This window comes from Panthera uncia, chromosome F1 (assembly GCF_023721935.1).
Source record: "Panthera uncia isolate 11264 chromosome F1, Puncia_PCG_1.0, whole genome shotgun sequence".
Classification (NCBI taxonomy): Eukaryota; Metazoa; Chordata; class Mammalia; order Carnivora; family Felidae; genus Panthera; species Panthera uncia.
This window is the reverse complement of record NC_064813.1, coordinates 24,589,036-24,614,908: the sequence shown is the minus strand read 5'-3', so window position 1 is coordinate 24,614,908 and position 25,873 is coordinate 24,589,036. Positions and strand designations below refer to the sequence as shown.

The window sequence follows — 25,873 nt, the reverse complement described above, 5'->3', positions numbered from 1 at the left end:
GGCTCTGGGCTGATGGCTCGGAGCCTGGAGCCTGTTTCCGATTCTGTGTCTCCCTCTCTTTCTGCCCCTCCCCCGTTCATGCTCTGTCTCTCTCTGTCCCAAAAATAAATAAAAAACGTTGAAAAAAAAATTTTTTTTTAATAGGCTGTTATAACAAAAAACTGAGCTAATATTGGTACAGGTATAAAACACTTGCTATAATTTCCAGAATTGAAGATGTAGAGAAATAGATTGTCGTATATATAGTGCTGGCACACATATAGAATTGCAGGTTTTCTGTAATGCACCATGGTGCTTTTTAAAACATTGATGCCTTTTAGATTTAAAAAAATTTATTTTTAAGTAATCCCTACACAACATGGGGCTTGAACCCACAACCCTGAGATCAAGAGTCTACGCTCCACCAACTGAGCCAGCCAGGCACCCCAGGTGTTGATGCCTTTTAACCCAGGAATTTCACTTTTTTTTAATGTTTATTTATATTAGACAGCAAGGGAGGGGCAGAGAGAGACTGATACAGAATCCAAAGCAGGCTCCAGGCTCTGAGCTGTCAGCACAGAGCCAGACGTGGGGCTTGAACTCATGAGCCATGAGATCATGACTTGAGCTGAAGTTGAGGTTTAACTGACTGAGCCACCTAGGCACTCTCCAGGCATTTCACTTAAGTGAATCTTTCCTGAAAGAAGCCAAAGTACAAAGAGTCTGTGCAGTGTTGTTCTATAATTTAAGATTGGCTACAAGCTAAATGTTCATCAACGTGGTATTGCCTAAGTTATGCGTACTACTTCCATCCATTGGAGTAGTAAGTCATTAAAATTCATGTAGATTAATATTTAAAGAAGTAAAAGATATATCTAAAATATTTTACATTTTATATACAATGTATATAAGACAACTGGAAGTCTTTTCTACCCATACTCTTGGTTGTCTCCTCGGTTTCATCTCTCTCTTCAAGTCACTTAGGAGTATGACTTTCCTAGTTCACTTCATTTAAATAGTGGTCTCGCATAGTGTCCCTTTTATTTACTGCGTAATTTTTCTTGGCAGTATTGTATTGTCCTTGACCTATTATGTGTTGTTTAGCTTTGTAAGAATGTAGAATTATAATACAGCTATTTGAATATAGCTCTGTAAATACAGGACAGCTGTCTCCTTTGTTCATTTTTTCCTCAGTACCCAGAACTACATAGAAAGGGTCCTGACAGATGCTTCTTGAATGTGGAATGTATTTATAAAACTACTGAGTGGAAAAAGATTAACTATATACCATAAACTAATTGGACTTTTTTGGGAAAAACTGTTATTTGTTTACATATAAAATCTCCAGCTGGAGAATTACAAATAATTTTTACTACCCTTTTTTCTGCCTCAAGTGAGAACATAATAGTTTTTTAATCACTGAAAACAAAGATACTAATATTATGGAGATACGAAGGGGTGACGTGTGGACTTCCTTTATGTGAAAGAATCTACTAGTCCCTGTGAGGGTGAAATTACTGACACCACCTTGTCTCTTCCTCTTGCAGGTAGCACCTCCCCCACCTCCACTTACTGATACACCTGATGCCACGGCAAATGCGGGTGAAAGTTTACCAGCAACCATGGGAGGACCTCTTCCTCCCCATTTGGCTCTTAAGGCAGGTAAGGGACTGGAAAGTGCATGGATGACAGTGGATAAGATACACATGATCCTGCTTAGTTACTATCTCTTTCTCATTTGGATAGAAAGAAATTACTATAGTAAACTCATAATGTTGAGAGAATGCAGGGGCTTCATAAGTTTACAAATACCACCAGTGATTTCTCTTATTAAGCATGGTATAGCCTGATTCCTTAGCTGTTGTTAGCTTTTACAAATTTTTTCTTAAAGTTGTAATTATTTTGAGAGCATGCATCTGAGAGAGTGAGGGCAGGGCAGAGAGAGAGGTAGAGCAAGAATGCCAGTCTGGCCCCACACTCTTCAGTGCAGAGCCCAGTGCGGGGCTCAGAACTCACCATGAGACCGTGAGCTCATGACCTGAGCCAAAATCAAGAGTTGGATGCTCAACCGACTGAGCCTCCCAGGAGCTCCAGCTTCTAATTTTTATCTTTGGCTAGATTTTGCACAGGCTAGAACATTTGATTAAAGGGTCTTGTTTATTGCCCTTTCTTTTTTATTTTTATTTTCATATTTTATTTATCTGTTCCAAGTTTAATTTTTGAGAGAGAGAGAGCGTGAGTGGGCAAGGGGCAGAGAGAGGGAGAGAGAGAATCCCAAGCAGGCTCCACACCACCCTTCACAGAGCCTGATGTGGGGCTTGAACTCATGAAGCTGTGAGATCATGACCCGAGCTGAAACCAAGAGTTGGATGCCTAACCCACTGAGCCACCCAGACACCCCTGTTGCCCTTTCTTGTTTCTGACTAATTCCTCCCAGATACATTGTAGACTTGTTTACTTTATGGATCCAAAGTGTTGCTGAATTCTATATATTATTATCAAAGCTTTTATTGGTCTGCCCAGTATAGGAAAGATTTACTAGGATCTTGGTCAAGCTGCTTAAGTCTCAGATCCAACATTTATGAAATGAGAATAACAGTAGTATTTACTTTGTAAGAAGATTGTTGTGAGGAGTAAATTTTTTAAAAAGGATGTCATAATCTTTGTAGAGCTAATAGGCAATATTCACTATCTTTCTCTATTAACTATCTTTCTCTGCTTTCCTACCAAGATTCATCACTTTCTTACACCTTTTCAGCTTCTCCTAATCCCCATCACTAGTGCTAACAGTTTTCTCTTAAGGTCATAGTTAGCAAAGAAGCAGTTTTAACAGATTTAATCAGGTATCAAGTTTAATCAACTTGAAAATGTGTGCTAGATTGTCAGTAACTTATGATCATTGCCAGGAGCCCCCCTCTACATACAAGCCTTGAGATTATCAATTTAGACCTATACTCCAATCATGAAACACTTTTTAAGTAAGTCATGAAGATTTGGGGCCCATTTCCAAATAATTGAAACTTTGGCTTTCTATACAGAATGCCAAGCTCTAAGAATATTCTTTTGTAATGTTTTAGGATCTTCCTACAGTTTGATTCATTAAGAGAACACTAAATTTCTTTCCTTAATAGAAAATAATTCTGGAGTTGGGGCCTCTGGCTATGGTCCTCCTGGGCCCACATGGGATCGAGGAGCCAACTTGAAAGACTATTATTCAAGAAAGGAAGAACAAGAAGTACAAGCGGTAAGGCTGTCATCTTTTGTCACATATCCAGGATTGTGACTTAGTGCTTGATTCACTGCAAGGTTCAAGATAATTCAGTTTAATAATTTGGTGATTCTTTTAAGTTGTCGTTTGAGACTACTTGTTCACACAAGACAATATAAACCCAATCTACCCATTAACTCTGGTCACTAGGATCGCCTGTGAAATAACAGTATTTTTCAGGTGGTAAAGTGTGTCCTCATCTGCTTTACAGGAAATGTAGTTACCTCAGTAAACCTCATTTCACGAGCAATCAGAGTAATAATGTCTTAATAGGACAGCTTATTTTTCCACTTTATATATTTGAAGTGTTAAAACCAACAAAAAATTCGTCCGTGTTTCTTGGGAACAGTTTAAATACAGTACGTTTAGCTAACAATAGGACCACCAGATGCAGTAAAAACTAATTCTGGTTCAATTTTGACTAGGATTAGAAACTTTAAAAACCATTTTTGCATTGTAAAGGATGGTACAAAGAAGATACTGTTAAAAGTTTTTATACCTTTTTTTTAATGTTTGAGAGAGTGGAGTGGGGGAGGGTCAGAGAGAGAATCCCAAGGAGACTCTGCACTGTCAGTGCAGAGCCTGATACAGGCTCAAACCCATGAACCATGAGCTCATGACCTGAGCTGATATCAAGAGTCAGATGCTTAACTGAGCCATGCAGGCACCCCTAAATTTCTTTACCTTAAATATGCATAACTAAACTAAAATTAATGGAGCCAAATTTAATTATCATTGATTCAACAGACTTTAGAGTCAGAAGAAGTGGATTTAAATGCTGGGCTTCATGGAAACTGGACATTGGAAAATGCTAAGGCTCGCCTGAACCAGTATTTCCAAAAAGAAAAGATCCAAGGAGAATATAAGTACACCCAAGTGGGTCCTGATCACAACAGGTTTGCTTGTTTCAGTCTTTTCCTTCTATAGTAAGTTAGGTTGTTTTGTATATTCATCGTTCTATTTTTGTACATGTTCTCTGATTCAGTTTGTGGATTAGAAGTGAATTGTGAAAACAAGTTGCGCAAGAAAAATTGTCCTTGATTTGTAATTAGTAGTTTACTAGGATTTTCACTTAGGTGTGTGATTTTTAGAAGTTCTGCAAAAATCTGTGTTGCTAGACTTTTGAGGTTCTCCTTTGTATCTGTGAGAGGCAAAAATCATAGCCACAAGTGGTGGTTTGTCTGTGTTTGGCTTAACAATTAGCCCAAGGTGGTGAGTTTATTTACTGTCGCTGTGGTATTGTTAAAGGTAGTAGTAAGGATTATTTAATGGATCAAGTTAGACACTCAAGTTTCAAAGTCTCGGGTGAACTGCATGCGTCTAGATCCAAATTTCCCTTTAGCTTTGAAAGTTGCCAGTTCTTGAGTCCTGTTGAAGTGTGTAAAGGCTTATTGTAAAGCTGAAGGATAGCTTCAGTCTTTGTACGTGAGTTAAATTAGCCTACTTTTATCCTGTTAAGTTTATAAAACTGAACATAAAGGGAGGTCATTGTAACAGTTGACAGTATGTTTCTCAGCCTGCTTGCTGTTCTTCCTGAGAGCATTCCAGGGTGTAGTAATTATTACTCCCAGGAAGGCTCATATGGATTAGACTCTTCTGGGGGCACTGTATTTTTATTGGAAGGTAAAGAAGGCTATGGATACCTTCTGGATGATTTAATTTGCTGTCCTTTATGTGAAATAAATTACTCAAAATGCATTAAAAGTATTTTCCTTGAAAATCAGAGTGTTCTCCCTTCATTACATCTGGTAATCCTAAAATAATTACTACCAAAATAAAATTTTGACACTATGATCAAAATGATGTTCAGAGCATGGTTCCCCCTGCTTCCTACTGTTTGTTCAATCCTGAATTCTCAAAATACTTAATTCTGACATCAGACTTTCTAAAACCCTTGGAGGTTATAAAGGAAGGATCCATTTATTGATTTTTCTTTAATATGTTGTCCTTCTGAACTGATTGAGCTTATTAGTATCACTTGGTGACTTTAAGAACAGATAAACCAAGCTTGTTGTAAAACATGTTTGATACCAGTATGACTCCTGATTCAAAGAATTGAAGAATTCAGGATATGACAATGAGGGAGGCAAAAGACCGTTGGGGGAGCTAGGACAGCATCTCCTTATGTCCTTTATTTAAAGGCATAACAGACAGCAACACCAGAGGTCTGTGTTCATAACACACATGTGCTGCTGCTTAGGCTGAACTAAGCAATCACATGGAAAACTATTGTAAACTGATTTCTGGTGTCGCTGTTCCCCCTAGGTGGAGGAGAATGAGATTGAGTGCTGACTTTAAGCCTGGCTGAGAAACATACTGGCATCGGTGTCATTAATGAAAGGGTGGATGTTGTTCCCCTGAAAGCCAGTGGCCTTTGACCCCTGAAGCCGCTGTGCCTGAAGGTCAGTTCACAAGAGGTATAGGAAGGAGTCTAACATTTATTTTTTTCTTAAGCCTTACCTAACCTTTTATTCAAAGCACAGAGTCAAGGCTAGAATGTACCTGAGCAGTGGAAGGATCAGATAGCATACAGTTTTCAAAGGACAGTTTTTGCTTTATTGAAACCTAAATTCATTCCCTAGAATCTGCTAGTGGTTTTAGCTCTAACTTCCAAAAAAAATATCTTGTTCTCTGATTTAATAAATAAGTGTGATAAAAGTTTTTTGTTATCAAGGGCTGCTTCCAACTGCAGGCATATACCAGACCCCTGCCTCAGGAGCCACAGATGCATGCATAGTGTTTGTATGTTCACGTGTATGTGTGCAATGCATGCATATATTTAGTTTATCTTAACAGATTGAAGTCATTAGTGGGTGTCCCATGCAAAGCGATCTTAAAATAATCACAATTATAATTTCAAGAATTTGGGGCCTATTTCTTTGCCCCAGGCTAAATGGAAAATTCCTTTTCATTGAATGTGTTCTAGCTATTCAGACTGCAACCTTTGGAGTAAGTAAACATCATCTAAACCTTAACATTTTCTTTTTTGTGAACAGTTGGCTTGTCAACTTTGATTATGGTTGTCTTGTGCCATGTTGTACATTATTTGAAGTTTACATACACTTGATTTATTCTAGGATTGAACAGAAATAAGTGTTTACAATGTTTTTTTGCTGTGACTTGCCTAAGCAGTTGGAAAGCCTGCCTGATTTGGGAGTCCTGGATTTAGTCATTTCTAACAGTGAAATTCCTAACCTTGTTTGTATATGTTGTTACAGGAGCTTTATTGCAGAAATGACCATTTATATCAAGCAGCTGGGCAGAAGTAAGTATTACTGTTCTTGTGATATTCTGAGTCTTTCATAGTGGAGTAACAGTCTTCAGCCACATATATGTGAAGCTGTATTAACTGAAAGAGTATTAATTGAAAGGTAGCATCTGGGGTATTTTAGAAAATTAGTAATTCTATGAATAAGAGGGCTCAGTTTCCCAGTTTGCATGTGAAAAAGAGATCATGTTAGTATATTTCAAAGGGTAAGAAGAGATGGTAGGTAGGCAATTTAGGAGTCTACCAGTGTTACAGAGCTTTAAAACTTTTTTTAATATCTTTCTACATGAGAATGTTTCCCAGTTTGTTCAGGTAAAACTAGCAAAGTGAAATTTAGAAAGTAAGTTAAATGATAGCATTTGAAGCCAAAGGTGGATGTGTAGCATTTCAGAGTCATAGAGTCAAGAAGAGGTGAGAAAGTTACCCAAAATAAACACAAAGAGGTTGGGGTTATTCATAAAGGAAGTAAAAAGACAAGGATCTGATCATGTATTCTCTATTCTAAGACCGTAAGTTTAAAGCAGGCAGTGTTATTATACTTGAAAGGAAGGAGCTAGTCCTGTGTACCTGGTTTTGTCACTAATGTTGCTGGGACTCCATTTACTTATCTGCAAATTGAGAGAACAGCCTAAGATTCTATCCAGCTTGAGAATTCTGGAACTAACATCAATGATTTAAAGTTATAGTATATGAAAGACTTCTCATAAAATCAGATCTTCAAATCATCAAGAGATGATGTTGAATTTTGTTATCTTAGACTTTAAAAATAAGTTAGACTTTGAGTGGATGAGATACTAAGGGAAGAGGATAAAGGCAGTCTAATTTGTGCCATTTTCTTGAAGAATTTGAGTAGCTGCTGGCTTCATTCTGGTGCCAGGAACAGCAAGCTGTAGGCCTCCGGCCAAATATAAGTTCACTACCTGTTTTATAAACAAAATTTTATTGGAACATAGCAACACTCGTTTGTTTATGTCAGGGGCTAGCAAGCTTTTGTAAAAGGCCAGATCATAAATATTTTAAGCTTTGCGGGTCACATCTATCACCTGTTGTTATTTTTATAACTCTTCTAAAAACAGATAAGCCATTTTTAGTTCTCGGGCCCATAGTTTGTCATACTCTAGTTTAAGTGTTGTCTGTGGATGCTTTCGTGCTTTCAAGGCAGAGTTGAGTGGCTATGACAGACACGATATGGCCTGCCAAGCCTAAACTATTTATTATCTTATTCTTTATAGACTATCAGCGATTCCTGGAATCAGTGACCCCTTTCGACCCATTTTTATTCCTTATTCTGTTTTTCAAAAGTTAAACTATGTTTTCTTTCTCTGTTTTAATGCCAGATGATATACATAGTGACAACTTTGTTGAAATACGTTAACTGCTTTCATAATGATGATTTGTCTGTGTCTTTGTATCAGCCTGTAATCAAGATAATTGATATGCTGTTAATGGAATTGCTGTTGGTTAGCAGTTAGAATGAAAAAGAATTTACAACCTACTCTATTTTGGGGGGGGTGGGGTACTTTTGTACCTAAGCCCCTTAGTTGATGGGGCTTATGATGAGATTTTTCTTTACTCAGATGACTTATCCTATTGTCTTTGGTAATCCTGACCTTAAATTATAGGGATTTTCGCACGCGAACATGGATCAAATAAAAAACTGGCAGCACAGTCCTGTGCCCTGTCACTTGTCAGACAACTCTACCATCTCGGAGTAATTGAAGCTTACTCTGGACTTACAAAGAAGAAAGAAGGAGAGACTGTGAGTCTTTAGACTTAGTAGTACGGAGAGATACTCTTAAGATTCAATTTAGCTTTTGATTTGTATTTGGTTAAAGAAGTTTAATTCCTAGTTTTAGGAATCTTACCTCAAGAAATGGAAATGGCCCTTCTAATCCTCTGTCTGGCGTGATGCTGTGTTCAGAGTGGGCAATGAGTAAATAATCATTAAAGTCATTTTTTCATGACAGGGAATTGACCTATTGTTGGTTTTAGGAATATTGTAGACCTAGTTAACTATATGCTCTTAACCCTGCTATAGTAGTTTTGAGTAGTGCTCATATGTGACATAATTTTTATTCATATGTATATTACATAATTTTCACGGCTTTCCTTTTTCGGTAGGTGGAGCCTTATAAAGTTAACCTCTCACCAGATTTAGAGCATCAGCTGCAAAACGTCATTCAGGAGCTAAATCTTGAGATCGTGCCCCCAGTAAGCATACAGTTATTTAATACACTTTTGTATTGAACATCTCTAGTCAGACAACTAACTGATATTGCCTTTTTTGTTTTTCTTGTTTTTTAATAGCCTGAGGATCCTTTTCTGCCTGTTGTACTTAACCTTGGCAAATTGGCTCACTTTGAGCCATCTCAGCGACAAAACCAAATTGGTGTGGTTCCTTGGTCACCTCCACAATCCAACTGGAATCCTTGGACTAGTAGCAACATTGATGAGGGGCCCCTGGCTTATGTGAGTGCAACATTGTTTTTGAGCTCAGACTCTTATCTAAGCTTTTAAATACATTTCATTAAGATATCCAGATTATAAAAACTTTTCAATTTAAATATAAGTTATGTACTTTTGTTTGATTGTTGCCTTCCCATTTTACAGGCTACTCCAGAACAAATTAGCATGGACCTCAAGAATGAGTTAATGTACCAGCTGGAACAGGATCATGATTTGCAAGCAGTAAGTCATTGAAGTTTTTAGACATATGGTACCCAGAGCTTCAGAACTTTATAGGTAGGGTAAAAAAAAAACAGTGGATGATACATTTTGCCCTTCTAGGAATATAGATCAAAGGTATTTATGAAACCAGTAATTGTAGTTACCTCTGAGGATAATGTTTTGAGTTAAGGGCCTGGGGTTGTTTTTTGTTTTTTTTTTTTTTAAATGTTTGTTTATTTTTGAGAGAGAGACCACGTGTGAGCAGGGGAGGGTCAAGAGAGAGGGGGAGACACAGAAAACCGAAGCGGGCTCCAGGCTCTGAGCTGTCAGCACAGAGCCTGAGAAGCAAGATCATGCATGACAGCCAAAGTCTGACATTTAACTGACTGAGCCACCCAGACACCCCAAGAGCCTGGGATTCTTATGTAAATGAAGACATTAGGCTAATCCCCCCTCCTTTTTTTTTTTTTTTTTTTGGCATTTTTAACTATTTCCTGAGTAAAAACAACATTAACACCTTACAAGAAAGGGAATGTGTATTGAATGTTCAGGGAGAAAGGAGGAAAATAAGGGTGTGGACAAGGCCACAGATAGATTCTTCAGAAACTTAGTGAAAAGAGATAGTTCTGTTAATGATATAAATATGTATATTGTTTTATGGAAAAAAATGTGTTTTTTTAAATTTATTTTGTTTAGAGAGAGTGCACAAGTGGGGAAGAGGGGACAAGGGAGAAAGAGAGAAACTTAAACAGGCTCTGCTCAGCTTGGCACCTGAAGTGGAGCTCAATACCATGACCTGAGGCCAGAATCAAGAGTCGGACACTCAACCGACTGAGCACCCAGGCGCGCCCCCCCCCAAAATGTATTTTGAGTATGGAGCTAGTGGAAAGGAGTGTTTTTATAGAGATGGGAAATTTTTTTAGGATTAAGACAGTTGCTTTTAATGTATATGTTGGTAGAAATTTGATATGTAACTTTTATAAAACAGATCTTACAGGAGAGAGAGTTGCTGCCTGTGAAGAAATTTGAAAGTGAAATCCTGGAAGCAATTAGTCAAAATTCAGTTATCATTATCCGAGGCGCTACTGGATGTGGTAAAACTACACAGGTTCCACAGTTTATTCTAGATGACTTCATCCAGAATGACCGAGCAGCAGAGTGTAATATTGTAGTAACTCAGGTAAGTAGTAAGCCAACTTAGAAGGTATGTGTCTGGTGTTGATCAAGTTTGAGAGTAGGAAAAACGTAGCGGCCAGGCTATTTCTAATTCTTTGATTAACTCCCCTTTGTAGCCACATAAGGTACTGAAATTGGTAGAACATTAGACCCTTTAAAAATTAAAAAAAAAGAAAAAAAATAGGCATTTAAGTCTTGTTCTAATTTCTTACACTGATGGGCTGAACTGAGCCATGTGAGTGATTCTTTTTGTCCTGGCTAGGGGGAATCTTTTGGCCTAGAATCAGACAGGACTGAGAGTACTTTCTCCTTAAGTTCACGTGCAAATCTTGGTCCTCTCCATCTTACCACCTTAATACTGAGAGCAAGAGTAGGCAAGCTAACAGAACAGGTAATGGTTGACTCTAATGGAATGGTTACTCTCTGCCAGGTTCTGTTTTAAACAGTTGGTATTTTTTTTAACTCCTTTAAAGTTTATTATGACTGTAAGATGTACCTATTATTTTGTTTAATATTTCTCCTTCAGTAAATTAAGGTACAAAAAGATACTAAATAAATTGCTCAAGTTATTAACACAGGATATGGTGGAATTAGGATTCAAAACCAACCCCTCCAGCATTCTTCCCTTTAACTACGACATTGTATTACCTTATTAGCAATAGGGAAGAGCTGATTAGCTCTTCCAAATCTTCTCAGGTTAAAGCAGTTCTCATCAGCTCTAACCCAGTACTTCTGGCACTTAGAAGGAGAGCATTACAATAAACTAGATACCACCTCTCAGGCTGGCTCAGACCTTGACTTAGGGATTCATAACCTGGGACACACAGTTGATATTTGGGAAGGAGTTGTGAACCTTGAAATAGCAAAACATGTTTGTGCCTGTGCGTTTATGTGTGTATGTACAAATCATATTTTTAAAAAATTTCTGAAATTGAGGTATATCTTTTAATTGGTTTCTGTGTTTGATATGACAGTTGGGTTTTTTTAGCCTAAAAAAGAATCACTGAAGGAATGAATGTTGCATTAAAAATCAATGCTGTCTTAGGCTTAAGAGATATGGTAGGTCTGCATTTTTTCTAGGAAAGGATCCTTAGCTTTCTTCTTTTTCTCAAAATGTTCTTTGATTACCCCTCCCACTCCCAACACTGGCTGTGAATCCTTTGCCTTACAGTGAAAGTTCTAACCCCAAGTACTGTGATCAATAAAATATCCTTGCTCTTAATGTTTACCTATCTTGTAGGAGGTGTATTGTTAGGAGTCTTAAGCTATCCTCTGCCCACCCTCCTTACTACCACTCTCCACTTTTAATCTCAAAAATAGTCATCTAGGAAGAAATGCAGAATTCAGCAGATGAGCTGAAAACCTGTGTTCTCACTCAGAAAGTGGTTCACGTCATGAGTAGAATAAAACCGCTTCTTAAGTAAGAAGGTGTGTTCACACTAGCCATCCAATAAATGTCAAAGCCAAATTGATCCAGCCAAAAATGGCTTTATGTGTTCTAGACAAATTGGCTTTTGTGTTACAGTCTTCATCTTCGTATAACTTGCTTACTAGCGTGTGTCCCTTCCCAAATAATTTGGACATTTCCAATGGCTTGATCTATAAAATGCACAGGTTTCCATAGATAGACTATAACAAATGTAAGCAGTGAGCTACAGGATGGAAGGGTATGTCAAATGTTTTACTTCTTTGCATATGAAAACAGCTTTCATTTCTCAATTAGTCCTCTTGTTTTCCTTGATAAAGTGATAGAATCATGAAGTTGAAAGATACTTCAGAGAATTATTTCATCTTTGGATGGAATGTTCATAACAGGTGGTCACTTAACTTATGCTTTAAATTTTACATCAGTTGGGAATGTAGCTTGTGTTCTAATTTTGAACAAGTGACTCTGAACTGTTACATTGAATCTTTTTGTCCTAGTGCTTGTCCCAAAATCAGTCTCTGATGCCTTTTTCCTGTAATAAGTCTTTTTTTTTAACGTTTATTTATTTTTGAGACAGAGAGAGACAGAGCATGAATGGGGGAGGGTCAGAGAGGGAGGGAGACATAGAATCTGAAACAGGCTCCAGGCTCTGAGCGGTCAGCACAGAGCTGACGCGGGGCTCGAACTCACGGACTGCGAGATCATGACCTGAGCCGAAGTCGGACGCCTAACCGAGTAAGCCACCCAGGCGCCCCTGTAATAAGTCTTTAAAAGCTTAAAAATTTGTATGATGTCCTAATATGTTTCCTTTGTTTTAATAAACTTTTATGCACTTTATCATATTCTTAGGAAAAATTCCATCAAATCATTTATGAATAAAATCTTTCTTTCTTCAATATGTATTTTAAATGGATTTTTTTGTTTTAAAGTGAAGACTGTTGAGGAAACTGGAAGCTGAGAGGTCAGAGAAGGATACAAAAATTAAGGGAAGAAGATTACAGGGTCATTTGTCTTTCTGCTGTTTTGATGAATAGTCCTCTTGATACTGGTGATTTCTGTGCATATTCAAGAAAATGTAGCCCATAGTGCTTCTGAAGATGGTTGTTTTAGCACCTCTTATGTTAATTTGTAACCTTTTTCATTCATGGCTTTCTTGAGTCTCTTAAAACAGTTGTGTTTGGGGGCCATAGAGTTAAGAACTACAATAGGTACTGATTAAGGAATATGCCATCTCCTGTCTGTAGTCATTTTAGAAGGCTGGAAACTACAAAGATGATAGACCTGAAAGTGGCACCAGGGAGATAAAAATCAACCCTCAAGTATCCAGTAACCTATGAATATACCTCCAAAGAGTCAAATATCCTAATAGATTTGAAGTTCTTCTAAAGTCACCTAGTTAGTAGAAATGTTGAGAACTTCAGAAGAGACACAAATAGAGCAAGGAGATAATAGCAGTGTCCGGAATTTACCTGTTTGTAGAATGCAGCAAACTTCTTGAAAGGTCCCAGAAAACATTGTATTTTGTGCTTACTAGTGGAATATCATTTTCACATTTCCTGATATATATAGCAGAACTCTTCTCTTGAAGGATAAATACAGAGCTCAGTTCTTCATGTGATGCTTGTTCACAGTTAGTGAGGTGCAGAGTACAGGTCAGTAGTGGTCAGTAAAAACTAGCATAGGTCAGCAAATCAAGGCACATAAAGCAGAGTATAAGCTCAGGAAAATTCAACACCATGTGTTCAAGAAGGCATCTTTTAATACCTATGTGGACAGGATAAATATGAACTAGGTAATTGCATACTTACCTATATTGGTTATTAGCCCCATTACCTAAGAGACTCTTAAATTAAGGATAGAAAAATCATAAATCATTTTTTTGTATTCAAAGGATATTGATAATTTTAGTGAAGTCATTGAATTTTTGTTACGGATTTTTTTCTTTTTAAGATTGTTATTCTCTGATTTCTTAAATAGTACTGTCATAACCTGGGATAACATACTGATATTTAAACATGAAACTCAGAAAAAGTTTTCCCAAGCAAGGAACTTGTACTTTATAACCCTGCCATCAAGAATTTTTTGACAAAATCAAATTCAAGTCAACTTCGAAGCATTCAGTCTTTATAAATCTGCATGTACCTCCATACCTATACCTCCAGGATATCATAATAGCCATAGTATCCACCATGTAAATATTGCGTGCCTACAAGAATCTGGAATACTTCAGAAGATTTTGTTTTCAGAAAAATTAAGGTCCAACGCTTAAAACATTAGCCTATGGCATTCCTCCTGGGTTTAGTATATTTATTGCTGGAAATAGTAATATACACTCCAGTTTTCCTCGCCGTGTAAGCCACGAACAGGCGTGATTTCATTCAGTTTTCTATCTCTAGCACTGTCTATGGCTCCTGATACAAATATTCAAAGACTACTTTATGAGTTAATAAAATGATCAAATGAAAGATGGTCATAGTACATAAGGCAAAGAAGGAGCGTATTTACCTTCTAAAAGCTATACAGCTCAGTTAAATAATTTTTTAAACATGTGCCCTCGCTTTGGTACGAAGTTACAGGAACCATCTCCCACTGTGTGCCTACCCCCTTCCTTGCTGGAAAATTACTCTGAATACCATTAAGCATTTAGCCCAGTGGTGGAGAAATTTTATTTTCTATAAAAACCCGAGGATTCCTTTATATACAGAATGAAAAACGGCATTTTTAAGAGTCTTGCCACAGAATTAAATGGTAATTGTTTTTGTTATGATTTATCGTAATAAATTTTGGAGTTTGCTGAAAAGCTCATTACTATTAATTGTTTGTGTTGATTGTTGAGCTGGCAGTGATCTGGCAGTGGGACAGATTTACTACACTAACTTAGTCACCCTAATAAGTATAACTGTAGCTTTTTTAGCTTTTGAATGACTTTCTTTTTTTCTTGTCTCAGCCCAGGAGAATAAGTGCAGTCTCCGTGGCTGAGCGAGTTGCATATGAGAGAGGAGAGGAGCCTGGGAAAAGCTGTGGCTACAGTGTTCGATTTGAGTCCGTCCTTCCCCGCCCTCATGCCAGCATAATGTTTTGTACTGTCGGTCAGTAATGGGTTTTATTTTGGCCTTTCACTGGGGGTTTATATTGTGTCATTTATGAAGAAAACTTGGTACGGTGCAGAGTGGCTAGAAATGAGAACTCAGGAGCCAGTCTTAGAATTCCAGTTTAAATAGAACTTCTGGCACTTTTTTCCAAAATGGAGAGCATGAAGTTACCCTCTTGTTGTAGCTTAGGTTGGTAGAGTTGCATCTTTTAATACTCTTTTCATCAAACAAATATGTTTCAGAGTACACTGTTAACCTTTTTAGTAACTTAAGTATTCAGGTTGCTGTGTCATTCTTAAAATGATGGTGGGGTTATATTAACTAAAGCATAGTGATTGTCTAGAAGTTTGTTTCTTTTCACTTTTTATACTTCCCTACTGTAATCAACATAGAAACTTAACTCCAGGTGTTGCTCTCATTTCCTTTTCCAGGTGTGCTCCTAAGAAAATTAGAAGCAGGCATTCGAGGAATCAGTCATGTAATTGTAGATGAAATACACGAAAGAGACATAAATGTGAGTAACTTGAGGGTTAAAGTACTAATGCTAGGATTCTGAATTTAAAAAATTAAAAAAGTAGAATGTCTTTCCCTTTCCCCACTTTACATCTTCTATCAAAATCAGAAACTTCAGTCACTAATACAGTAGACAACTGTTTTTAGCACAGGCATTAAACCTTTTTTTCTTGGTTAAATGCACTGAATTCTGAAAGTAAAGTTCTCTTGTTAAGTGTCATTGCAGTGATTAGTAAGAGCTAGCATAATTCAGCAACTGAACTATTTATGACTGAATCACTGATAGAATTTTAATCAATTTTTCTTTGAACTGGAGGTTTATCTATGGTAAATGTTATTTTTAAATTTTATAGAATTAGTAATGTCTTTTTGGATGTGTGCAGCTCTGATCTTTTCAGATGTTAATGATAATCATGCTCTAGAGGAAACTAGAATTTATTTCACACCCTTCCCTTTTTTGGTCTTTGGCAAAAATTGTATACAATTACTATATAATTGTATGATTTGAAGATTGATACCATAAAGCAACAATTTGTTTTTATGCCACTGTTTTCCATATCCAGAGGTGTCATTGAATAGACAATATGTCATTCAAACTGTTAGCAAGCCACTGTTGCTCAAAACATTCATTGGCCTTTTCTTCAGACAGGACTCTTACAGCTGTTGTTGCTAGCCATCTTTATTTTGAGAAAACTTTGACCTTTATGGTTGAGCTAAAATGACTAAGAAAGTTTGGTTTATCAGATAACTTTTAAAATCTGAAATTTAACTTTCCAGTAGGATAAAATTTTTGTGGTTTTTGTCATTCAGAATCTCTTGAAAACTGTAGTTCTTTTTCTGATGAACTTAATCAAAATGAAATGTTTCAAAACTGTCTTAACCAGCATGGGTACAATCCAGTGTTTTTAGTTTATTCCATATCCTACTGGAAACATCATGGATCATCATTGCTATTTTCCTAAAAAAGATAAAATAAAAAAAAAGTTTTGGTCAACTTTCCTTCAAAGACTGTCAGGTCAATATGAAGGTACCATTCAATGAAAAAATGAAAAAGTACCTTTGCAGAAACTATATTCTCTTTCAGATGAAACTTATCCTGAATTATCCAACTTACAGATGAATTATTCTAAATAATAGAGGAATAGGAAAATTCAGCAGTGCTGCTGGATTAAAAGGTTAATTACCTGAGTCATTTGTATTTTGTATATTAAAAACAAATAGCTAGAAAACAAAAGATAACATTGCTGTAGTCAGAATGTCAAGTACTTAAAGAATAAATCAATCATATAGATGTCTATTCTTCCCAAGTTGATGCGGTTTGAATGCAGTTCTCATCAAATTCTCATCAGTGTTTTTCATAGAATTTAACAGGCTGATTATGAATATTTACAGGGAAAATTTATGGCCCAAAATAGCCAGGATTTCTGAAGAAGAGCAGAAAGGATAGTCTTGGCTTTCCAGATATCAGCACTTAACTTGGAAGTTCTAGTAATTGAGATAGTATAGTCCCTGGGTTGACCATTTGACCACTGAATTATTCAGAGTGTAGAAACAGATGGTGTGTTGAATGCACCTTTGGTAAAAGAGTGATGATGCGTTGGGTCACTGGGAAAGGGGAATAGGTTCTACAGCAAACAGAGCTGGAAACAGATGGTCATCCATAAGGAAATAGGTGCAGTTGGATCCTTGCCTCCTATCTAAATACAAAAATCAGTTTCCAGATAGATTAAGGATAAATGCCAAAGCAATTTAAAAACTCTTTAAGTAAAAAATATAAGTAAACATCTAGATAGCACTGACCAATAGAAATATATATATGTCTGTAGGGTACCTGCATAGATGAGAGAGGAAAGGTATATGAAAAGGAATAAAAATTCAGGATCGTTTTCTGTAGTTGAGGGAGGCAGAAAGTGACGAGCAAGAGGGCTTTGCAGCCAGAGAAGAGTTTACAGCTACAGGGCTGTAGCTTTTGTGTTATTTGGTAGGTAGATGGATACGGTACCTTATTAAGTAATAACTGTTTTGGCTATTATTTTGTTTGAATGAACCAAATACAACCTTTGTAACATTGTAAAACATATTAGCTTTGCAGGTGGTTGGATAACTGAGTTTGGGCTCATGGCTTTCCCATTTTCTGTAGCTAAAGTTTGTTTGCCTACAAATAGAAATTGCACTGAAAATTTTGATGAATTCTTTGCGGTCGTTTTTTTTTTTTTCCTCTTCCCTTCTCCTGTCCAAATAGTACTCATTTCTAACCCCACAGCTATTAGTCTAAAAACTGTTGTTAAAAATTCTACTGAATTTCACAGTGGCCCTCTATGTTACACTTTTGGAAGCTACCAAAGAACCTGAATTTCACTGATGTCTGCATAACAAGAAATCTCTTAGGTGTCTCTCATTAGAATGAACTTACGCGATTGTATTTTCATTTGTGTTTTAATAGACTGACTTCCTTTTGGTAGTGTTGCGTGATGTGGTTCAGGCTTATCCTGAAGTTCGCATTGTTCTCATGTCTGCTACTATTGACACCAGTATGTTCTGTGAATATTTCTTCAATTGCCCCATCATTGAAGTTTACGGAAGGACTTATCCAGTTCAAGGTAAATAGTTTGGAGGTGGGGTGGGAAGGTAAACTTCTTTTATGCATTAGTGTTTGGATTTTCTTAATCTTGGAGATTGGAATAATAGTTCTAAAGACATTTAAAATACAGGCTAATGTAGAATATCAAATGAATCATGGCATTCTTGGGCCTTTAGTAAAGCTATGGCAAGTGTAATCTGAGGAGCAAGAACAAGTTTCATTCATTTCTTGAGGAGTTGGCAAGTCCAGTAAATTTCCTGACTCTTCCTTATAGCCGAAGATAGCTTTCAGAATTATATACAGTCAGGTGTAAATCAGTATAGCCTATAGATGTTTATGGGAGATAACAGTATAAGCAGCCAGAGTCAAATTAACAAGAGAATCTTTCTTAGAGCCAGAGCAGGCGTATTTTAAAATGACATTAAGGTGTGTGTTTCAAGATCAAGTATTTCTGATGGTTAGGACCTCCTTTTTCAGAAGATTTTATTATTACCGTTTTTTAGGACAGCCATCTAATAGCTTGGTTAGAAAAATAAATTCTAGCACAGTCAAATTCAGGGCATGAAAATCTAAAAATTTTGCTATGTGGGTATGAAATGATAAATGGCTATTTAGCATGCTGTTTTTTTTTTTTTTTTTTTTGAAATTCCAAAGTAAGAGTAGGTCTAAAATAAAAGCCAGGGCAGTTGTATCTTGTGAGGGTAAGGGCGACAATTCTAAAACTGCTTTACATGTATATTAAGATTGAAAAAACAATTAAGTGGATGGCAGATGGGGGAGTCAGGTTTACTGTTGGAGTTTAGAGGGTACAGGTAAGTAGGAGGGAAGCTTTGAATAAACTGGGTGGTATTGGATTACAGTTAGAGACAATCAGTAAGATGTCATGTTCAGATACAAGTGAATAGATAAAGAAATCATTACAGATATGTATGGATACACAGATGAGTATACATGCATATATTTCCTCGCTCTGTTGACCACAGTGGTGGAGACTGAGGGACACAGGAGCTAACCGGAAAGAGCTGGAATAATTTGACCAAAAAGAAAGGAACATAGTACAGAATTATAACCCTAAGGATAAAATAAATGCCCATGAATCTGTATGGTGGTTGAATAAATAAATGGGTAACAAAGGCAGATCTCCTATGGAATAATTCCCAAAAAATTATGTACTCTCCTCCTTACCTCAAAAACATGACATCTCCCTGTCCCTTGAGTGTATTGTGCTTAATGACTTGCTTCCACAGAGTAGAGTGTAGAAAGGGAGAAACAAAAGTAACTTCACAGTAATTTGGAGTATACTTGTATATTCTTGTATATATACTGTTTGTAGTAACTTGGAGTAACTTAACAAACAGTACCTCAGGTGAACAAGTTTAACATCGTCAGTGATGAGTCATGTAGGTTGTGTGTACCCTTGGTATAATGTGATGATTTGCACTTGGGACTCTTAGCATATAGAGGGGAAGTGTTCATAGATTATGAGACATTTCTTGACCCAGCAGAGAACCTCAGGGATATAATTGGTCAGCAGATACTCCAACTTTGCTGATGTCCCTCTTTAGAGTAATAACCAAAGGGAGACCATTTTATATGTACGTCCTGATAGAGGAAGGATGGACTACAGTATATTACTGTATAGACCTCTCTTTCCATATCTAACTGCTGTACCATGGGAGTGTACAACACAGTGCGTGTGCCCTGCAGCCATACCACAAATGTTTGATTATTGTATATAGAGGATACCCTGTCTGGCTTAGTGGGAACATGAATGAGAGACACTTCACCCACCTGCAAGGCCCAAGCCTTAGTCCAAACACTAAGTTTGGAAAAAGAGGTTATTAACACTGGAATTTCTTGCCAATTGTGAAGAATCAGATTGAAGGTATTAAGGTAATTTTGAGTTATGAATTAGAAAATGAGTTTTGAAGACTGTTCCATTCTGAAAGTTGACTGTACTTACCTGACTGGATTGTCCTGGCAGAATATTTTTTGGAAGACTGTATTCAGATGACCCACTTTGTTCCTCCACCAAAGGACAAGAAAAAGAAGGAGAAGGATGATGATGGTTTTGAGGATGATGATGTAAGTGAATCTCATGGAGAATTTTCATTAGGGACAGGTGGTTAATGCAGTGAACGGAATGATTAAAGTAAAAAGTTGCAATGAGTTACCATTAAAGAAAACCTTTTTAAAAGCTATCATGTTTTTTAATTAATTGATGTATTTCACTCTAAAGAATTCCATGTAGTGACAAGCTCTTTTCATACCACAAGTTAAATCATCTCTGGAGAAAGGTCAAAAGGAGGAGGAGGAAATAGTAAGATGTTTAAAGGCCACATGTGGTTAGAAATAACTCCATTTTATAAGAATTTGCTATTATATTTTCTATGGGCCAGAGTACCTGGGAAGCTGGTAGAGAGGCAGTCTTGTGCCTGACCCCAGCTCTACTAAATCAGAAGTTACATTTTAACAAAGTCTCCATGTGATCTATATATACAATAAAGTTTTCAAAGCAGCAGCTCTCCTCCTAGATTAGATTGTATGGTGATGACATTATCAGATGGAGAGTATTAAATCAGGGAGTCAGGAGGGATTTCCTAAGAAGAAACAAGAAAGAAAACCGACATTTATTTTGAGAGCTCAATCAGTGGTAATATAAAAATTCATCTTGTATCTGGAAATTTGAACAGAATAAATACTAAAAGACAGTTTAGCAGCGCAGAATTCAATAATAATCTGGGATATTTTTAATCAGAAGACTTAATATAAATGAACAACAAATTAGTTTATCGGGGGAAAAAAAGACCAGTTGTAACAATTCTGTTTCTCATTACTAAAGGTTTGGTTTATCACTGATTCTCAGGCAGACTTTATAGAAAATTCAGACACTTTTTATTTTTTTATTTTGAGAGAGAGTGGAGGGGCGGTGGAGAGAGAGAATCCCAAGCAGGCTCCATGCTGTCAGGGCAGAGCACCACACAGGGCTTAAACCCCTGAACCATGAGATCATGACCTGAGCTGAAATCAAGAGGCAGATGCTTAATCGACTGAGCCACACAAGTGGCCCAGACACATTATAATAGAAATAGATGATCAAGTGAGCTGCCAGGAGGACATTTATTTAAAAATTAAAGGACTTCATATTTGGTATGAGATGAGCCTGGGAATTCTACAGGGAGATATTGTGTATAAGTAAAGTAATTGTATGGTAATTGATACATAGGATCATAGAACTTAATTAGTAAGGAAAATATTTTTGAGAAGTCAACAGAGTATAGTCCTAAGAGAGATAAATACATTTGGTAGATGGAGCCATTCAGAGTTGCAGAACCGAATTTAAGAGATTGTGCTTGGATTTTGGCATTGCCAATGTATTTCCCATACATAGATCATGAGAAAAATTTGGTATCTCAACATGTAGCAGGTTCTACATTTTTAGAGCTTAAATTTCTATATGCAGATCTGATTAATCAGCTAGAATTAATAAGGACATTAGGTGTTATTTGAATGTGAAGAACGCATACAAGAGACACCTCATGAGCTGTAGTAATTGAGACCATTCAGAATATGTCTCCTAATTTTTGCAGGCAAATTGCAACCTTATCTGTGGTGATGAGTACGGTCCAGAAACCAGGATGAGCATGGCGCAGTTGAATGAAAAGGAAACCCCTTTTGAACTCATCGAGGCTCTACTCAAGTACATTGAGACCCTCAATGTTCCCGGAGCAGTGTTGGTGTTTCTGCCTGGCTGGAATTTGATTTATACTATGCAGAAGCATTTGGAGATGAATCCTCATTTTGGTGGGTGTTCTTTGAATTCTTCGAATTCTCACCCAATATTTGACAGTGAAAGTTAATAGTTTTGCTTGTTCCCTAGCCAGTGTGAAAACAAAACGTAGTATTGTGTCAGTATTTGAATAAAAGTATGCATTACATAGAGCAGTTTTAAAATACGCTATTATTTTTAAACTTTAACTTTTCCTTATTCTTATAGGAAGCCATAGGTATCAGATTCTACCTCTGCATTCTCAGATTCCTCGAGAGGAACAGCGCAAAGTATTTGATCCTGTACCAAGTGGAGTGACCAAGGTAAAAAAACAAACATTTACACTTATGGGTTGGGAAGTTCCATAGATTCTAAGCAGATGTTATAGGCCTTCAAAGAGCTACCCCTAAAAAATTGTAATCCAGCTAAATTGAGGAGGGAAAGAAAGGGTCTTCTCATTGTGAGTTAAGTTTTTCATAAGTCAGGCTGCAGGTGGATGGTTTTTTTAAGGCTCCTGTAATTCTCTTGTCATTTGTTACATAAACAAATCCGTTCTTTTAAGTGCATAGTAGAATATTTTCTGAAGTATAATTTTTCTTAATATTTCATCACAGGTTATTTTGTCCACAAATATTGCGGAGACTAGCATTACCATAAATGATGTTGTTTATGTCATTGACTCCTGCAAGTAAGTTTCCAAGGCACCTATTTGCGTAGAGTAAATCTGAAGAATGTTCCATGTAGTATCTAGTATCGGAATCAAAAACACCTTTTTTTTTTTTAATTGAAGTTTTGTGTTCTTGTACTGTCAGAATTGCTGTGCACTATACATACTGTGATACAGGCTAATTAGTAATTCTTGGTGTTGATTTGTCATAAGTGTTACAGTAGAAAGTGAAAAGCTTAACACTAACTTCTGAGCTTCCCACTGCTCTTGTCTGCTGATGTTTGCTCATTTCTCATTGGGTGTTTCCGTTGACCACTGCCACACAGTAGCAGGCTGGTTAGTGTATAAAGATGACCAGTATTTATCTCATGATAAGATATCCTACCTTTGAATCATTCACTTAAGAATTAAAAAGCTTCAAAAAAATTTTAAAAACTTCATATTTGGTACATGATGATCCTGAGAAATACACAGGGATGCGTTGTGTACAGATAAGTACACAAGACCCCCAGAGAGAAGAAAAAGTCAAAACTTTGTTATGTCTGGCCCATGTCTTCTCCACATAGTCCCACAGCCTGTCCCAGCAGTCGAGAAAGATCTGCCAGTGCCCGTTCTAGGGACTGGTGCAGAGCACGCAGCCCTCTGGGCCACTTCCAATCTCTTGGTGCCAGCTGCCTATGTGGATCGTTGAAGGAATCTGAAGTTGCTTAGGGGTTCAGAAAGACCATGCAGGCACCTGTTGGTGAGGTCGTCAGAAGTGCCACGTATTCTGGTTCAGCACATAACTTTTAGGTCATAGGTAGCCTGGAAGTTAAACTAAACATTGGAATAGAGTTGGTTTGAATCATTATCATTTACTTACAAGTATGTACTAGATCCTGTTTGTATGCTTTACAGACTTCATTAATTCACTTAATGTTTATAAGTAAAGATCCTGTGAGGTCAGTAAGAGTATTATAGTCATTTTCAAATGAGGAAAATGAGGCACAAAAAGATGAGTATTAGTAACTTGGCCAAGATGTCAAGCACATGTGGCACATATGTGTTATTTTTCCCTCTTAGAAGTTTGACAGATCAGAAGATGCCATCAGGTTCTTACTGGTGCTTTTCACAGATAGTTGGCATAGTTCACTGGAAAGCATCCACCCCTCAGTGGACATAACAATAGTTATGTGCTGGTCGTGCATAAGAGTCTTAGAATTAATCGCTGTTTCCTATTTAGGCAGAAAGTGAAGCTGTTCACTGCTCACAACAATATGACCAACTATGCTACAGTGTGGGCGTCCAAAACAAACCTTGAGCAGCGGAAAGGACGAGCTGGCCGCGTACGGCCTGGATTCTGCTTTCACCTGTGTAGCCGAGCTCGTTTTGAGAGGTGAGACCAATTTTTTTTTTCTTTTTAATTTTTTAATGTTTATTTATTTTTGACACAGAGTATGCGAGCAGGGGAGGGTCAGAGAGGGAGGGGGGGAGACACAGAATCCGAAGCAAGCTTCAGGCTCTGAACTGTCAGCACAGAGCCTGACATGGGGCTCGAACTCACTAACCTTGAGATCATGACCTGAGACGAAGTCAGATGCTTAACCCGACTGGGCCACCCAGGCGCTCCAAGAGACCAATTCTTGAATAAAGATTAAGGATTTTTTTTACCCCTTCATTCATCCCCTCCCCCTACCCTGCTATGAACCTAATGAACTCAGAGTACATACCCACCCTGCTATGAACCTAATGAACTCAGAGTACATAAATGCCTCCAGTTATGTATATTGGAGGATAGTTGTCTTTCATAACAAGGTTGTGGCAAGAATAAAATTGTCATTGATGGCATGTTTGATAGTGGTTACCTGATTACTACTAATCTTTTAAAGGGAGGCTGTATGGACATTATTTGGCAAGAGTGGGAGGGGCAGAGGGAGAGGGAGGGAGAGAATTCTAAGCAGGCTCCATACTCAGCATGGAGCCCAACATGAGGCTGGATCTCGTGACTGAGATCATGACCTGAACTGAAATCAGGAGTTAATAGATGCTTAACCGACTGAGCCAGCCAGGTGCCCATTTGTTTTTGAGTATAGTTGACATCTGATGTTAGGTTAGTTTCAGGTGTACAACACAGCGATTCAATAGCTCTGTATATTATACTGTGCTCTCCACAAGTGTAGCTACTGTCTGTCCCCATACAACACTGTCACAGTACCATCGACTATATTCTCTGTGCTCTACCTCGGACCCTTGTGGCTTATTTATCCCATAACTGGAAGACTGTATCTCCCACTCTCTTTCACCCATTTTGCCTGTTCCTCCCCTTGTACCCTCCTCTGCCCCTCCACTCTGTCGAGCTAGTATTTTAACCATGTTTGTCAGCAGACAGGACCTGAAGAAGTCCTAGGTGTGATAATGACATTAAGGATTCAGGATAATTTTTCATCATTCTTTACTCAGATGAAAATAACATCAAGATATAAGTATAAAGTTACAAGTCACTGCTCAGTTAAGAGGGTCTTGTCCAGAGAGTCTTTTTGTAGTAAATATAAAACATGCTTTGGTAACTGTAAAAGCATGAGGGAAGGAGAGCTCTATAAATCTGATGATCTCTCTGCAAAGCATGAGGAAGGAGAACTCTATAAACCTGACGATCTCTCTGCAAAGATTTTATTAAACAAACATGTATATACAAGGGAAGATGGTTATTTTATGCTTTTTTTCTCTCAGACTGGAAACTCACATGACACCTGAGATGTTCCGAACACCATTGCATGAAATTGCTTTGAGCATAAAACTTCTGCGTCTGGGAGGAATTGGCCAATTTCTGGCCAAGGCAATTGAACCTCCGCCTTTGGATGCTGTGATCGAAGCAGAGCACACTCTTAGAGGTACCTGCAAATACAGACCTACCTAATACATGTAAATTATGCCATTTGTCTTGTCCTGCAACTAACATGTAACAAATGAATCAAGATACAGTCAGCAGGGCTGTGAGAAGACTTCCGATGTTGCCATATGTATTTAGTGTGGTCAGTTTTATAAAATGAGCAACATGAAGTAAGAAGGAAGTAACAGGAGTCTTTCTTAACCAATATTTAACGATCAGAACATGAGTTAGTCACAATACAATATTTTATGTAGCTCTCTTATTTTACGTAGATCTATTTGTGTTTTATAATCACATCATAAAAGTGGTAAAGTTTCGGAGAAAAAATAAGGGCATTGGAGCCAGGGGAATCTGGTTTTGAATTTTGAATCTAGTACTCATCTGTTAATATGAACTTTAGACTTTAGATTCCATCTCTCTAAAAATTCGGTAGATGGTATTAGACTTGTTAGGACATGTGTATTTAATGCTGTTACTATCATTTTGACTGCATGTATAGAGTTCTCATGGACTGTATTCCACTTCACAACCTACAGCAGCCTAATTCTAGTACCCTCTTCTTATCAGGTACTCCCAAATTTGGTTTTGTTCTATTTTT

The 25,873-nt window shown here is 37.4% G+C and overlaps 1 protein-coding gene across 1 annotated transcript in view; it reads left to right on the top strand.

Moving 5' to 3' along the window:
* The window catches only part of DHX9 (DExH-box helicase 9), a 33,943-nt gene that overhangs the window by 1,630 nt on the left and 6,440 nt on the right, over positions 1-25,873 (top strand). Inside the window, exons 2-19 of the mRNA XM_049635043.1 lie at positions 1,467-1,641; positions 3,111-3,223; positions 3,995-4,143; positions 6,466-6,512; positions 8,138-8,274; positions 8,637-8,726; positions 8,823-8,984; positions 9,126-9,203; positions 10,171-10,362; positions 14,732-14,873; positions 15,308-15,390; positions 17,833-17,989; positions 19,955-20,055; positions 21,561-21,774; positions 21,968-22,062; positions 22,354-22,427; positions 23,629-23,781; positions 25,116-25,276. Of these exons, the coding sequence (XP_049491000.1) occupies positions 1,467-1,641; positions 3,111-3,223; positions 3,995-4,143; positions 6,466-6,512; positions 8,138-8,274; positions 8,637-8,726; positions 8,823-8,984; positions 9,126-9,203; positions 10,171-10,362; positions 14,732-14,873; positions 15,308-15,390; positions 17,833-17,989; positions 19,955-20,055; positions 21,561-21,774; positions 21,968-22,062; positions 22,354-22,427; positions 23,629-23,781; positions 25,116-25,276 (2,323 nt within the window). The remainder of the gene's footprint in view (positions 1-1,466; positions 1,642-3,110; positions 3,224-3,994; positions 4,144-6,465; positions 6,513-8,137; positions 8,275-8,636; positions 8,727-8,822; positions 8,985-9,125; positions 9,204-10,170; positions 10,363-14,731; positions 14,874-15,307; positions 15,391-17,832; positions 17,990-19,954; positions 20,056-21,560; positions 21,775-21,967; positions 22,063-22,353; positions 22,428-23,628; positions 23,782-25,115; positions 25,277-25,873) is intronic.